General features: G+C 41.2%; 1 protein-coding gene across 5 annotated transcripts in view; it reads left to right on the forward strand.

Moving 5' to 3' along the window:
* CIITA (class II major histocompatibility complex transactivator) overlaps positions 1-17,427 on the forward strand; it is a 102,914-nt gene that overhangs the window by 8,825 nt on the left and 76,662 nt on the right. For 2 of the 5 annotated variants that reach the window (XM_039492946.1, XM_039492950.1), the window contains exon 1: positions 3,005-3,207. The exons of 1 other annotated variant lie outside the window; for it this stretch is intronic. Coding sequence is in view for 2 of the 4 variants with exons in the window: in XM_039492948.1 (XP_039348882.1) it covers positions 3,134-3,136 (3 nt within the window). In the remaining 2 variants the exon portion in view is untranslated. Of the gene's footprint in view, positions 1-3,004; positions 3,208-17,427 lie in introns of those variants that run through there. 2 more of the 5 variants (XM_039492948.1, XM_039492945.1) reach the window with 2 other exon arrangements.

Below are 17,427 nucleotides of genomic sequence, written 5' to 3' on the forward strand. Positions count from 1 at the left end.
CTGTCCTCCCCTGCGCCACTTACCTACTTGTTTGCTTTCCATTTACCTTCAGTATTTTTTAAATTAAGAAACAAAGCAACCTAATTCACATACAGCCTCTTGCTCTCAAATTTGTTTCTGTTTGCTGTATGCCAGCAAACCAGAACCTCTTCTGCCTTTATTAAACCAAAATACAAAAAAGTTTAAGTTGATTAAAACAAAAAAACAGTTCAAATACCTTTTTTTATTTTAGTGAGTTCCTTTATTCTCTCACTTTTTGTATAGGTTTTTCAAGAAAAGAACCTTTGAGTCTCAGTGACAACAAACATTGGTTTTGAAAACGCATCCAGTCTAGGAAGTAGTAGCTCTTAGGTTCTGTTGTTGAAGACAAAACCCACAAGAGGGGAGAAAATGGCAAAAGATTTAATAGAATAGAATGAAGCTTCTATCTATCTATCTATCTATGTATGTATAAACCCTTGTAATCCAAGCCCAAGAGCCCATTTAACTGACTTTAATATATTACTTTTGTATTGAGTGTGTTCCGTTTCCTTATTATTGGTAGCTGGCAGCTTAGAAACATTGTATATCCTATAGAATTATATACACTTATAAGCATTATAAAACAATTGTGTTTTTGTTTGTTTTTTACAGTTTAAAAATACACTTTTTCATGGCAATGATGTGATCAAAAGTGCTGTTCAGACTACTAAAATGAGATTTCCAACATACTAGGGGAAAGTACACAGTGCGTTTTTGTTTTATTTAAATCTTGTTCTCTTTCACCATGTGAATAGTCCCATTGAAAACAATGAATTACATGTGTAATTCTATTATTGCCTAAATACTTGTGTAACTCAAGCAGGATTTATCTGAGGGTTATTTTAATAATCACCTGTCCTTTTGTTTGATGTGCTTAAGTACAGTTTATGTAGTGTAGCTAAGCTACACTACATAATGAAAGTATGAAATGACACAGCTAAGCTACACTTAACATTTTAGCAACTTTAATAACTTATTGTTATGAGAAAAAGATGAGGAGGGAAATGTGGCAGAAATTTAGGGGCTTTTTGAGACCAGTGGGTAAAATATTTTAATTTGATAATGGTTGAATGAAGGATCAAAAGAGTTAATATCTACAGTATCTTAGATATGATTAATTACAGTCATTAGAGAAACATGCTAAAGCATAATTTATCACTGTGCACTAAAACATCTAACTGAAATAATGACATAAGAAATCTGGTTTAAATGAAGAAATTACCAAGTAAGTACACCTCCAAAATGTTGCACGGGACCCAGCTTTAATCAGCTATTAATACAGCAAGTAAATACATAATACAGTGCAAGCTTTCACCCACTGTCAAATGAATTTTGCAAATAGGCAAATAAATACACAAACAATTGGAAAGCGAAGATTACTGATAAGATGTGTTTTATTACTTTGACAATGATAGCTTGGTTTTAAAAGTTTTAATGTATCAATAATCTTACTGTAATACAGGGCCTGGATGCTAAAAGCTTAGTAGCTATTACTTGTAGACAGTCCAATTTACTTCAGTGTGAGTGTTCATGGTATCAAGGATTACTTTTGATCGTGTTTTCAGACTGGGCCCATGTGAAGTGAAAATAATTATTAGTCATATTAACCTTATTACTGCATCACCTATGAAATTATTGCTGAGAATTAGGGAAACTGAAGAGCATGGTTTAGCAAGATTCTTTTCTATGCAGCCTATATTTAAGTGAACTCAGTTGGCGTTATTTCTACCCTCATTTTTAGTGATTGTTCCTTTTGAACATACAATGTCACATTTATTTGTTGGGCTTGTGCTGTTCCCAAATTTTAAAACTGAAAACTTCATTATAAGATTGCAAATCCCTTCATCACAAAAGCAAGATAATTTTTTTATGTTTTTAATCCAAAATGTCCAAGGTTTGGCAGATCTGCACATTACCTGGCACAGTAAGTGGTGTATGCACATATCAGAAGGCAAAACTGAGCCCATAATTTGTTTGAGTTTTTTTCTAAGAGAATAAACCACTCAACTCCCAACCATATCCAAACAACTTGAACAGTTATTTCAAAATCCGCTATGAAGACATCACTTCTCTAATGCTACAATATTGTTAAACAAGGAACTGAGTTTCCCCTCCCAGTTGAAATATAATAAATCTCTTTTCAGGTTCATTGTGACCCTCCAGCTCTTAGCAAATATTATGCAGATACACACACAGTAGTTGTCATCTAACTGATGATCTATGAACTAGCATTAATGTCAATTAACATCCTGTTAACAGTAACTGAGGTAGAGCAGACTTCTGAAGTTGAAGATGCTCCTCTTTAGCTGAAGATGACTTGTGTGAAGTTCCCACTGATAGAAATATTACTTTTAGAAGCCTAATTCCTTTTATCCTCATATATTCTCCATTTCATTTATGGTTTATAATCTCATCCCACGTACACTAGTGCAAAGCTGGAGTCAACTCTGGTTCTGAGAGTTTGAATTTGATATCCTTCTCATGTTGCAACATTGTCTCAGCTGAGCCAGTTCTCAGGTGGATGATATGACTGAAAAAAGCTGGCTATAGCTACATTCTGTCTTTTGCTCCCTTCTGTGGGAGAGATGGGAATTTGGCTGTAACAGCATTTTCTGAATTTTCTAGTTCTGTAATTCACTTACACCCTGGGCAGTCAATTGATTTAACTGGAGTTGGTCTGATATAACTGGAAGGCAACCAGAACCCTGTATTTTACTTGTTAATTTCAATCTTTACAATTAAAAGAATGAATTTTTTTTATTCTTCCCCCCTGCCTCCAATATTGCTGGGATTATCAGTGTTTTCATAGTGTGTGTTATAGGGTGACTGGCCTCTTTAAGGAGGGATGGGGCTAGCAACACACCTCATAATCAATTAGCTGCTTCCCAGCCTCAAGTTGCAGGACTAAAGAGGATCAGGTGATATCTTAATGCACACTTAGTCCTTATAAAAGGACAGATTGATATCAGTTTGGCAGTTGGAATCACAGGTAGAAGGCTTCTGTAGATGGAGCTAGGGTTGGTAGGTGGCTGGGTATGCTATAGGAGCCAGTCTGGGGCTCTGTACTAGAGCAGGGAAGGATGCCAGAAACAGAGCCTAGCCGGGGCTGAGAATGGTACGTTAGGGAACCAGCCTTGGAGCTGACTGCTGTATCCCAGGTTTTAGCTCAGATGACCTGAGGGGAAGGTGGGTTTCCATGTGTTGGATTATTTTCTTTTTCATTTTGCTTTAAAAAAAAAAGCTTTCAAAAGAAAACACTACTGTAAAATGAAGCACTCAAAATATTAGGAAATGTCTAAATTAATATTTCCTATACAACTATAATCTGGTGCCTATGTGTTATGATACAGACAACTTTTACAACAGAGCCACTCCTTTATTTAATGTGTAAACTGGACCTGCTGTGGGGATGAAAGAGAGTTGTATAGTGAAGGATGCTGTTGTCTGTGGGACCCCTGATTCATGTATATCAGAAGTTGTGTACCTGTCATGAGCCTGGGAGACTTTCCTAGAAGGGAACGGAGAGTCTCATGATTAAGGCCAGTTCTCTGCCACACTAAAAAGAGGAATTCTTATCCCTGCTTCTGCCATAGAATTCCTAGGTAACGTTAAATTTAAATTAAAATAAATGGCCACTAAGGATGGTTCCTCACTTTCTGGGTGCCCAACTTGGGAAAGCAGGGTCTGATTTATAGTAGTTCTAAACACTCAAAAGTGTTATATAATGTTAAGTCCAATGAAAAATCTGGAGCAAGAGTAGGCAACCTCTGGCATGGGTGCCGAAGGCGGCATGCGCGCTGGTTTTCAGTGGCACTCGCATTGCCCAGGTCCTGGCCACCGGTCCGGGGGGCTCTACATTTTAATTTAATTTTAAATGAAGCTTCTTAAACATTTAAAAAACCTTATTTACTTTACATACAACAATTGTTTAGTTATATATTATAGACTTATAGAAAGAGACCTTCTAAAATCGTTAAAATGTATTACTGGCACACGAAACCTTAAATTAGAGTGAATAAATGAAGACTCGGCACACCACTTCTGAAAGGTTGCCGACCCTGATCTGGAGTTATATGTGACAAATATTGCTACCCTAGGCAGTATTTTAGTCCTCCAGGAACTAAAAATAGTGGCTGGTGATTGTGAGTCACTGAGACTGTAAACAATGCCTGAGAGGTATCCACCCACTGGAGTACTTACATATACTGATTGAAAGTGGGTTTTTCCAGAGATTCAAAAGGGCTTGTGGTGTAAGAAGTTAATCTTGAACTAAAACAGATCTTCCTTTTGATTCAGCAAATGGACATAACCTTTTGGTGCTAGGGAACCTCAATCCTGGAGGGAAGAGGTGAAAGGCCTTTGGCCTACCAGGGCCCCATATTACTTTTAGAAGCCTAATTCTATACTGTTAGTTGACTTAGAGTAGGTTTATTAAGTATATAGGGCACTTTATTGTTTTTTATATGTTCTCTCTGATGGTTTTTGCCTTAAGATTAAATGTACTCTGCTTTTGAAGAGCTGTGCGGTAACTGGTAACTGTTGGCATACACTGCTTTCACTCCAGGGACTATGAACAAAGTGTAGGAGCTGGCTGTTAGGCAGCCTGGCTTACTGGGGATATCACAGTGTATGGCAGGGAGCTGTGCAGTCTTAAAATCCATGGTCAGAAAGGAGCTGGACATAGGTCCCTGCCTGCAGATAGGTGATGGCTGGAGACCTGAGGGGTGTTCCTGGAGCTGACCACAAAAAAGATGGGGAGGGGTGAAGGTGCAGTTACCCTTGAAACTGTGACAACAGTGGGCACAGTAACTTTGGCCTTGATCTTTCTGTGCCTCCATTTTCCATACTGGGATAATAGCACTCCCCTTACAAGAGTATTGGCAGAAAAATGTATTGAGGTTTGTGAACCACACCAATTCTGTGGGTGAATGCACTGTAAAAACATGTAGAGAAAATAATCAAAATCATATTCAGTGCAAGATTTGGATGGTGTATGTCAAATAAGCCTCAGAACACTCATTAAATAGAGGATAAAGTGAATATTGTGAGTACAATCCATCCTGTCCTCAATGAGGGCAGTCATCTATATATTGTTGTTGTTTTTTTATTTGATCTATTCTGCTCCCAAAAGCCACCCTGCTTCTGTTTGCATTAGAAACACATTGGGTTATTACAGGATGCTAGGGTATAACTTTCTTTATGCTGCTCTTGAACAGTTATGTTTAACATCTCTTCATCCTTTTTCTACAATGCTGTGACACTTCTTGGGGCATCCAAACTGAGGGTCACTTTGTTGCCACCTGCTTCCAGCCATAGGTGCTGGAACTGGGGATGGGGCCACACCCCTGGGCTTGTAGTGGTTTCCATCATATACAGGGTTTACAGTTTGGTTCAATGGCTCTCAAACCCTCCCCCCACATTATACAAATTGTTCCAGCACCTCTTCCTCCAGCATGAGGGAGTTGTGGCTAGGTGTTAGCTCCATAACACAACCAACCTGTCAGCCACTCAAGCACTCGCCCTGGAGGCTGACAATAGATGCATCCCAATCCCAAAGTCCCTTCAAAATGTCCCTGCCTCATATCCAGCCCCATATCACTGGATTCCCACATAAATCCCAGATCCTCTACTCCAAAAGGAGCAGTGTACCCCAGTTTCACCTTAGCCCACCACTCCTTTATAACACACAGCTAGGGTCAATTATAGTAAGACAAAAGGAAATGTAGTTATTCAAATCTCTATTCTTTCTTAGAAACAAGTGAGTGAGGGAAATAGCTAGTCACATACAAAACAAAATCATAAACCAAGAACTAGGACCTATCCTCAGTGAGAGTTACCTTTCCTGTCTAATAAAGTAGATTCTCACCCTAACGTTCAGTCTCTTGCAGCACTTGCTAGCCCTAAGAAGATAGGACCCAGTCCTTCATGGAACACCCCCAGTCCTCCTCAGTGTGTCTTTCTCCACCCTGTGATATACTGAATCAGTCTCTTGTCTTTATCACAATATGACATTGTGGTCATATTGTGCCTTTCAACTTCAAAGTGGTTTTGACATTTATGGTTTGTCTTTGATGGTTTTCATTGACTTTTCTAGGTTGGTGCAAAGGTGAACAATTGAGCAATACATTATGTTACTGAGTAGCCTGGGCAAAGGTGGGAGGTGGCAACTCCCTCACACTTGTATAGGCCATCCCTGAGACATATTCTATGGTGACTCACTTTTACTCCAAGACAGTAAGGGAATAACTTTCAATATAGTTACATTATTGCTTAAATATTACTCAGACATAGATCCCACAATGATTCTGAGCTTTGAAAAATTACAAGTTTTCAGTAGAGGCCTCCCATGTTACCCTTTATGGATAAATATCATGCTAGTGGTGGATTATGTGTCGTGAGTTTTAGAGAGGAGTTGCTTGTAAAAAAAACAGTGAACTCTTTGCCAGCTGGCATCAATGGCACAAACACCCACAGAAGGGTCAATGGGACCTTAAAGATATAAAGGCAACAATAACAAAAATACCCTTGTGTATTTAGGGCCATGTTGTGCTTTCTGAGGTCCAGAATTAAATCTGCTTCAACCTGATATACATTTCAGACCCTCCCATAGCCAAGGATTTTTTTTAACAGGCCCAATATGTCCAATACTCTAGATCAGTGGTTCCCAAACTTTAACAACCTGTAAACCCCTTTCACTAAAATGTCAAGTCTCATGAACCCCCTCTTAAAAATGAATATTTCCAGGGATTTTCTCTTTTACCTGAGTATAAATTATAAAAGCCATGATCTTGGAAATATAAAATTTGTTTTATGACAAGCTTATTACACACTATTATTTATCATTTCAGTATTTTTATTACATTATGAAAATGGCAACACTCTTCCAAGATCTCACTTTCGTAGCTTGTATCATTTTGAATAAGCCTCTTATAAGACAAGGCTCCTATGTTTCATCAAGGAGTATCAAATGTGAAACAGCATGAAGGTATTTAAGAAGCCAGCTCAAAGAGTTCCTCCTACACAAGCATGCAGATCTTGAGCAGTTCAGGCAAACAACACACGTTACAACAAACCTTAAACTTGTTCTTCATAGTAATTTTTAAAACAACACTAGCTGTCTATTTAATTTTAAAAACAGCAAAAAATATCCACCTTCCTTTCCATTTCTTATAAGGAATCTTGAAGTTTAAATTTCCTCAGCTTGGAAGTCCAGGGGCTCTGGGCTGCTGGCCCCGAGTTGTCCTGGTCCCTATGGACAGCTCTTAGGGACCAGGGCAACTCCGCCATTAGGAATTTTTTTCACGAGAGCCCCCTGTAAATTTCACGAACCCCCCAGGAGTTCACAAACCCCAGTTTGGGAACCACTACTCTAGATTCCTTTCCTGTTCTTTCCTGCCTCCAGATAAACTCCAGTAGGAAGAGTTGTAGCTGGTGGGAGGAGCTGGGAATGAGATTGGGACTTTCTGATTTCATAACATGTATGGTTGTACAGCATCCAAAGGTTCAAAAAAGTTATTCAATAAAATCATTGTAATTAAAAATGTTAGGTCTTCTCTCACTAACATTGTCTACAGGCCAAAGTATTCCAAAATATTGGACTTTCACTGTAATAAAAAAGAAACCAGCCAACACAGAATTACTTTAGAGGTCCTAAAACATGAAACACAGCATCTATTGTTGAAATTCTAACCTACTGCAAATGGGAGCATTTTTCCTTTGAAGTCAAGAGAGCTACTTGTGTGGGTAATAGTTGCTGGATTAGCAGCCAATTTCCAGTAGCAGAGTTTTCTGATTTGTAATTTAGCATTATCAGAACAAATACATTATCTCAGTTAGCATAGGGGTTTTTTTTGACAATAGCTTTGAAGTGTCAGCTGTACCCAATTTTAGCTTTTGATGCTCTACAAACAAGTGTTTTTTAGTTCAGCTACTTTACTGTGTAACTCTCCTGCTTTTGTCCAAAGACTGTATACAGTATATGGGATTTCCCAGTTATGTGCACTTGAATTGTTGGACTTGGCAGTTCTCCATAGTCATCCTAGTCAGTGCTAGACCACTAATTTATCAAAAATAGTTGCCTTAATTTGGCCAGGCTCCTTAATATTGGCACACTTTTAGAGCTAACATCCTTATACGACAAACTGATACTGTTTTAACAGGTAGAAGAAGCTACTGGAATGATAGCAATATCTTCTAATACTTGTTATAAGAATACCTATACAATATTGATGAGGTGTGTAGTGAGGTGGTCTCCCTGGTCCCACCTTAAAGGTCTTAGAACAGCCCAGGAAAGGCCTTTGATTGGGGAAGCAGCCTCAGCTGGTGCCACGCCCCAAACAGAACACAGCTGGCCCTTATAAAAGGACTCTGAGCCAGGCGCTCTGAGCCCTGTTCTACACTAGGGGTGGGGTTGACTTAAGATACGCAACCTCAGCTACACGAATAGCATAGCTGAAGTCAGCGTCTCTTAGGTCGACTTACCTGGCGGTGAAGACGGCAGCAAGTCGACCGCTGCCGCTCCCTTGTTGACTCTGTTTCTGCCTCTTGAGAGCTGGAGTTCCGGAGTCGACGGGGAGCGCGTTCGGGGATCAATGTAGCCGTGTCTAGATGAGACGCGATAAATCGATCCCCGATAGATCGATCTCTACCGATCTGGCAGGTAGTGAAGACCTGCTCTCTTTCTCCCTCTGTCTTTAGAGGGAGAAGGGCCTGGCTGCTGGGGAGTGTACCTGGGTACCTAAGGTGGAGCAGGGCTGGGGGATGGCAAGAGGAGCTGGGGAGCTCCGGCCTCGAAACCCCCCAGGCTGCCAGCCTAGTCCAAGGCCAAAAGGTACTGGGGTTGCAGAGGGCAGCCCACAGGTAGGCAGAGGCAGCAGGCCCAAACCCTCCTTGCCAGTGATGAGTGGCACTCATATTGCAGTCTGCCCCAGTGAGCGGGGGCTAGATGGGGCTGGCAGTAGCCAAGACTGTGGCAAGGTGGGGATAGGAGGGTGGGGTGTTCCCCGGGGAGGGGAGACCCACTGAGACTGTGGGGGTACTGCAAGGGGCAGAACCCCAGTGGAAAGGGGCACTGGGGTCCGGGAGGGACATGGGGGCCTGGCAAGGTGAGACAGGGGCCTGCAGAAGGTGCTCCAAGGCTGTGAAAGAGCTAATTCCCAGGGTAACAGCAGGAGGCGCCGCAGCAGTGAGTCCACCTGTTACAAGGTGGTACTTCATTATCAAAGGCAATTAACACTTTTGGAAGGATGTCCCATTCACTACAGTCTTTCCAGCCCTATATCACCCTTCCTACATAATTTCTCTATGAGTGGATTATAGAAAATGCACTGATGACAAATTCTGCCTATACTTATCCCTGTGACGGTAGAAACTGGTTGCACACTGGTGCTTAATTAGGGAAAAATCCCACTCAAGGAACACTGAGTAAATTCTCAGAACGACTGTCATATTTCAGTCCTATGTGTTGCATCATGTTCTACTTCTTTCTTTCCAAAATTCATGAGTGCTCATTTGAAATGTCACCCAGGCAGCATAAAAGAATGCTGAGTCTTAGAAAGTATGCCAGTACAACTTACTGTACTATGGTCCAAAGAAAATGAAGTATCGGTTGGCTTTAAGTTATTTATGTGAATAAAATGCCTGCCTGCCTTTTTAAAATCTGACAGCCTATCTACTGTAGCAGGATATATAAGTTGGTAGTGTTACTATGAGATTTGTTATGCTTGATATGGATAACCATGTAGCATAGGGCAATGAAGATCATACAGTACTGTGTAACAAATCTCTGAAATAGCGGATACAATATGACAGCTAAAAATTAAAACAATGAGGAGTCTGGTGGCACCTTAAAGACTAACAGATTTGTAGGGGCATAATAAACTTTCTTGAGTAAAAAACCCCACTTCCTCAGATGCATGGAGTGAAAATTACAGATTCAGGCATAAATATACTGATACATGAAGAGAAGGACGTTACCTTACAAGTGGAGAGAGGCCAATTCAATCAGAGTGGATGTGGAGGTGTCAAGTAGACCACATCCACACCCTTCTCTTCGTGTGTCAGTATATTTATGCCTGCATCTGTAATTTTCACTCCATGCATCTGAGGAAATGGGGGTTTTTACCCACGAAAGTTTATTGTGCCCAAATAAATTTGTTAGTCTTTAAGGTGCCACTGGACTCCTTGTTGTTTTGGTGGATACAGACTAACACAGCTACCCCTCTGATACTAAAAGTTAAAGAAAATCTTAATATGTTGGTACAGTCTTAATTTATCCATAAATAAACAAAACAACTCAGTGGAAACCTCTTTAAATCTTCAAATTATACACAATTTATTTAAGTAACCGTAGTATCTTCTACTATATCACTGCTCCTCCCTATTTTTTGCTGAACTCATTTGTATGTCCAATCAGAAACGAGACTTAAAGATTATAAATAAAAATGTAATGTCAATTATTAAGGAGATGTTTTTCTAATTATACTTCAATAGATCTGCCATTCTCAAACTGTAGTCCATGGACAATTGCTAATGTTTAGATAGCTGGCTTGGTACATGACATAGTCTCTCCTTTTCCCAGCTGCTAAATTGCATTAAAGGACCACAACACCTACATTCATTTTCTAACATTTTAATTTCAGTAGTTGTGAAGGGAATCTTACTCAATTGTGTATGGCGTGAAGAGGGGATGTTCCCTGAGACTATGCCCTCTGAACCAGAAAGTACTGGTTTGGGGCTCTGTCAGGCTATCTTGGCAGCAAGTCAGTGTGGAGGGAGCCAGGGAAGCTGCAGCTGGGACCAGGGAAAGGAACACCTGGACAGAGCTGCCAGGAGCCTAGGGCGGAGCTGAAGCTGGGTAGCAGGCTCCCTGTACTGTGTAGCCACCTTCCAGGCACAGGTAGGGAGTGGCAGGGATGGGACAGGCTCTGGGGGGAGCCACCTCGCTGCTCCCATAGGCCTCCCCCAGCATCCTCTACAACCTCCCAGCTCCCTCCAGGGGCCTTTCACTGCCCCCCTCCTCCCACATTCTGCCCATTCAGAGCAGGCTTGTACCACCTCTCAGGTTCCAGCACTTCCTTTTTCAGGACTCCAACACTGTTTATATAGCACTTTCCATCAGTAGAACTCAAAGCACTTTACAAATCAGGTCAGTATTGTTATCCCCATTTTACAGATGAGGAAAACAAGCCCAGGAAATGGAAAGTGACTTGCCCAAGGTCACCCAGCAGGCCAGTGGCAGAGCCAGGTCTCCTGAGTCCCAGTCTGGTGCTTTATCTACTAGCCCACATTCTCTCCCTCCAGTGGTAAAAGGCTCATGGTAGATGACTCTCTAAGTTAAAAATATGATGTAAAGAAAAAACAGGAAAGAGAAATAAGCTGGTGTTGGTAAATTGGTGATGTGATGAAATGAGAAATCTCATCTTGTAGTCCTTATGTAAGCAACATTCTTGTGTGCCTAAAGACTGTGGTATCTGGTCCTATACCCATGCCTGGACAAATAGGTATGCTAGTCTGTTGATATTACCAACATGGTGCTCTACGAGCCCAGTGATTCCTGGTATTCAGCCAAAGACAACTTGAAATGGGAGTGGGTGTAATTTTTTTAAACGTTTGTATCTGTGTTGTATAGCATGCTGGTCAGAACACAGGCCCTGGTCCTGCATATAGTTATGCATGTGCTTAACTTTAATCAAATTATTCATGTGCATAACTTGTCACAGGACTGGGGCCTTAGTTTAGAAGCAATTTACAATATTTATGTGAAGATGCACCTTCCTTCACTAGTCTTTTTTTAATCACATTTCTAATTTTCACTAGCTTAATCGTGGAGTCAAAACCAAAAAAAATCCTTTATTCTTGGATTATCTGTTGATTAACAGTAGAGATCACTGTTTGCTCTATGTGGTATTCAGAAGATCACAGCACTTCCCATACAGGGGTATCCTCTCTACATCTAGTTCAAATGATGTAGCAATAGATTACCATGATGCCTGGGTGGGCTGGTGTGTGCACACACATGTGACCTTTGTATTTCTAGACCAGCTGTGGTTCCATGAGAGCATGTTCCTGCCTCTTCATTGCCACAACATCTGACCATATGACTGGTTAAAACTCATTTTTTGATTTCCAGTGCGTTCCTTTTTCTTTCTCTCTGTTGTGTATTTCTGCCCAGTGTTCCAAGTGCCCTATTACCCTTACTGAGACGGTGCCATCTCTGCACTGCTCTCATTGGGTGTGACTTCAGTTTGTGTAGATTTGCCCCATTTAGCTTTGTTCTAGCTAATGTGGATACTACAGCAGTGAAGCCGCAGCAGGTTGCACGTCATAGCAGGCTAAACAAGCCCACCTAGGAATGCTACGTGCACTGATGCAGTTTCACTGCTACCAGACCAGTACCTGAACTAGCTAGATTAAAGTTGGCCGTGCACTGATGCAGTTTCACTGCTACCAGACCAGTACCTGAACTAGCTAGATTAAAGTTAGCTTAGGTAGGTCCATACCTTGTGACTGCAGTGCAAACATACCTGCCAACTCTCTCTCTCGCTAAAGTGGCCTGAGTTCTCCTTTCTTTGCTTTCGCTAGTGCTTGCGATTGTTCAAGATCCTATTGCAGTTTTTATAACAGTGGCATGTTCATCTTGGTCTCCCAGCCAAACTCCAACTCAAGTAACTTACATTCTAGCTCCCTAAAATCCTCTTGCTGTTTCTGTCTGATCTGATATTGGTCATTTCCTGCCCTGTAACTGTTATGGAGTGTTGCTGTGAGCTGTTAAACCACAGAGGGGGATTCCACGCTGTAAAGGGGGGGGAGTGTAGTAGACAAACTGATGCCTATATACCCTTTACAACTGCACAAGGGTGTGTTGCTGCAAGACTTTCAGTCATTAAAGGCCCTGTTGAAGTGCAAAACCTTATCTGCCATTTGAACGAGGCCTCTGAACACAAAACATCAGGGTCATTTCTTTCACCCAGCCTCTTGCCTGACTTGTCTCACTGGCTAAAGTTCTAATGTGAGGTAGAAAAAATGGGGCTGATAGATCAGGCTGACTGTTATTGACATACAAAATGAAGACTTAATCCTAAAATTTCAGGGACCTCTGGGTAATTATGTAACTTCAGGAAAATACCTTAGTGATAGTGTAAGTGAGGGTCAGGAGGCCTATAGAACAAGATAGTTTATCTGTATAATAACATAGGTATTGTGTCCAGTCTGTACTTGAGTAGACCAAGTCCTCATTCTAGTGTTAAGTTAAGGGAAAGATTAGCCCTTTCTGCACACCATAAAACATGGTAACAGGGGAGTATCACCTCTTGTGAGAGATGTGCTGACATAACTGACTGGTTGAAACAATGCTGACTCCTCCACCAATAACATAGCCTGCTAATCACTTGGTGGTTAACCCTTTAGATGTAGGTTCTACATTTCCTCAGAGTCTAACTTGTGAAAGCTAATTGTTGTTGCACCCTGGGATAGGATGCACAGGTCTACTGCTGCCATGGGTGGAGACCCAGTTGTCTGGCTGCACCCCAGTTGATCCTTCAGGAGGAGGCCCTGCTGAACAACCCAGTGAGCAGGCATTTTGGGGGTTAAAACCCAGCCAAGTTTTAATCAGCTCAGGGAGGCACAGCCATCTGAGACCTAATTACAAGCAGCAGAAACCACTTAAACCTCTCTCTTAAAGAGAGGCTGAGGTCAGGACCAGATTAACCCATAGGCTAATAAGGCTATAGCCTTAGGTCCTCCTATTTTTAGGCCCTACCATAGGCCCTCCATTCCATATTGAAGTAACAGCTGAGCCACGGTAGCGGGGCCATCAGAATTTTTTTGTCTCATTACTTATTGCTTTGCACAAGTGGGCCCAAGCAATATTTAACTTTGTACGCAGTAGGCTTACATTGGACAATAGAAACCATATTGAAGAAAGGAGGATGGCAGAAATTGAAGGAGGCCAAAGAAAGACAGCAAAGGCAAGATGTAGTGCTGAAAAGTACTCTTTCTCTCGTTACATTTTTTCCTCCTACTAAGTCTGTTGGTGAGGAACTCCAGGCAAATACCAGCCAAGTGAATGTGCTGCGCCTGCACCTGATGAAAAGGAGCAGCCTCCTGTGACTTCTCTAGCTGCAGCCTCACCCCACTCCTCTGAACACTTTCCCAGTGATAGTAATGCAAAAATATCCTTCTCCAATGATCCAGATGAGTGGGACATGACTTCTCAAGATCTCATTGCATATTGGACTGAGACAGGCCCACAGAAATGCCAGAATCTAGATGCTGACTTTTCACAAAGTGAGAGTACACCAATCAGAATCATTATCTGACCAAATCAATATTTGAATATGTGAAGCCTAACAAACAGATTGGCAAGCGAGAATGGCTAATCTATTCAGCTTCTAAGAAGAAAGTGTACTGTTTTTATTGCTGCCAAAAAGTGGGGAATGTTCTGCAAAGACTTCAGTGATTGGAAGAATACTGCATACATTACCAATCATGCAATGAGTGAGCAGTATGCGTTGTCAGTTAGCAGCTAACATGCCTGAAAGAAAGTTAGTGGCAGAATTGATATGAAGCTCATGCTTATTTGAAGAATGTTCTCAGACACATAGTTGAAACCATAGTTTTTCTTGCTGAGCATGGTCTCCCATTCCATGGCTCAGATGAGACTGTTGGATCAAAACACAATAAGAATTGCCTTGGCATTCTAGAGCTAATCACTAAGTTCGACCCTTTCTTAGCTCAGCACATCAATGAACACACAAATTGTGGAAAAGATTATTTGTGATAAATTCATTGCACTGCTGGCAAAGAAGATATCAGCCATTGTAGAGGAGATCAAAGATGTGGGATATTTTTCAGTGTCCATCGACTCAACACCAGATGTGTCACATGTAGATCAGCTGACTGTCATTTTGTGTTATGTGCTACCCAGCAGCATAGTTGAGCGTTTGATGATCTTCATAAACATCACCAACCACACAGGAGAGAAACTTTCCTCAGACCTACTCAATTTCCTAACCAAAAATGGGATTGGCATCAGCCTTTGTTGTGGCCAAAGCTATGACAATGCAGGTAATATGAGTGGCAAATATTCAGGGATATTGGCAAAAATAAGAGTGCAGTGCTTTGGTTGATTACATACCATGTGCTGCTCACTCACTCAACCTCGTTGGCCAGTCTGCTGGGGATAATTGTGTTGAAGTGGTTTCTTTCTTTGGATTTGTCCAAGAAATGTAAAAATATTTTTCTCTGCATCAACCAGTCGTTGGATAATTCTTAAGAAATTCACTGCCAAAGGGATGACCAGTGCCCAAATCACTCTCAGGGGCATGTTGGAGTGCCAACACTGAAGCTGTGACTGCAGTTGTTCTGGGATACCCCCAACATCCTTGAAGCACCAGAGAATCTCAAAAATCAGCAACAAGAAAAGATGCAAAAATCTTGAGTGATGCAATGAGCACTTTGGAAAATGGTATTTTGTGTGAGGTCAGCCATTCAGCAGGTGCAGTCTATGCTTGCAAAGTGCTCAGATTGATCTTTGCAATGCTTTAAACCTAACGAGGAGACTTGGAACTGTCCTTCAACAAATGCAGGATAGTTTTGATGAGTTTGAAATTCAGGGGGCTGCAAGGACTTCTAACCATGAGTATAAGTCAGCCAAACACTGCAAAAAACAGAAGACATGCGACGATGCAACTGCCCACTCATTCAGTGACAAGGAGGCCTTCAGAGTTAATACCTTCATTACAATCATTGACAAACTGAAGAGTTCATTAGAACATCAGAGAGAGGCTTACAAAAATATTGACAAAACCTTTAGTGTACTGACAAATTTTTCACCTTACATTTCAAGTTCCGAAGTCAGTGAAGGTATCAAATGTCTGTGTCAGAAGTACCCAGATGATATCCGAGTAGATTTCACTAAAGAATGTCTTCAATTTGTTGAATTCACATCACTCTCAAATATAGAAAGAAAAGATCACAAAAGCAAATCTATTTGGATGTATTGAGTTATCACTGAATCTAGTGTGATAGAATGTTTCCCAAATGTTGAAACTCCATTACGGCTGTATTTGTCACTAATGATCACTGACTGTAGTGGAGAACATTCCTTCTCTCTTCCAACAAGGATTGAAAATGTCCTCCGATCCACCATGACTCAAGTGACACCATGCTTTGTCCCTCTTGAGCACTGAGAATGAAATTGTCAGGTCTTTGAATTACAATGACATCATTCATGACTTTGCCACAGCTAATGCTAGGGGGAAAAAATTGTTTTGAAGAGTGTAAAGAGAGTAGAATAAACACATAAATAACATGTAAATATGTATGTAGATAAATGTTTGATGACTTCATAATTGTTTTTTGCAATCTGTTATTCATACTTAGGCCTTTCCCTCCCATTAGCCTTAAGCCCCTCATAACTTTAATCTGGCCTTGGCTGGGGCACTTCTACAGAAATCAAAAGATATCTACTGAGTTAGAAGCCGGGGAACCAAAAAGACCTGTTCTGCTTGGGTTTTGGTTTTGAAACTTTCTGGCTGTGACATTCCATTGACATAATGCAATGCTAATGACTTTTTGCCTTGTTTGCTTAAACTAGAACTGCTGAAATGAATCCAAAACCTCAGAGAGGCTATTTGTATGAAACTCTGATGCTTCTGTTTAGATTCCTCTCACCATTCAGGCCCACCCTTGCTCCTGCCACATCCTTGGAATACTTTTGTCTGTGGTATTGGTACCAGATTGTTTCTGTGTCCAGAGATGGCTGCATTTCCGTGATGAATGAATTGCCCCACTATGGACAAGCAATAAAACACATCAGATGGTGGTGACAATCTGCTGGGGTTTCCAGAATTGTGAGTTACTGGTTACCCCTCTCAGCCTCAGCAAGTGAGAGTTTTGCTACTGCTAAGCTGTGTAACAACTCCCTGACACACCCGTTTGTCTGCCCTGCCAGCAAACTCTTCAGGACTCTGCCAGTCCAAATCTTGCCTTGCAGGTAACAGAGAGTGAGCCCTGACTCAATACACTGCAGCCTGTTAGCTTAACTGGGGTTAATAACCTTTCCTTTCAGTCAGTGCACTGAACAAATCAAACAAGCAAACAAGTGTCAGAGTTTTAAGTGATACCAAGTACAAGGAATAAAGACAGAAAGGGTTATGAAAAAACAAACATAAAAATATGCTCCTAAGACTAAAACTCCCCTTCAGCAAGTTATAATTTTTGCCTGTGCAGGTTTCTTACTTATATTCAGATTCCAGAGATTGCAACCCCCACTCAGGCCTCTTGTTTGTGCCCAGTAATGAATAATTATGGGGTTCTCTCCCCTCTCTCTTTTTAGAGTCCAGTAAACCTTTGAAAAGTAAGCCCAGACAAAGCTTCTCTCTCTCTCTCTCCTGTAGATGCCAT

Source organism: Mauremys reevesii, linkage group 10 (assembly GCF_016161935.1).
Source record: "Mauremys reevesii isolate NIE-2019 linkage group 10, ASM1616193v1, whole genome shotgun sequence".
NCBI lineage: Eukaryota > Metazoa > Chordata > Testudines > Geoemydidae > Mauremys > Mauremys reevesii.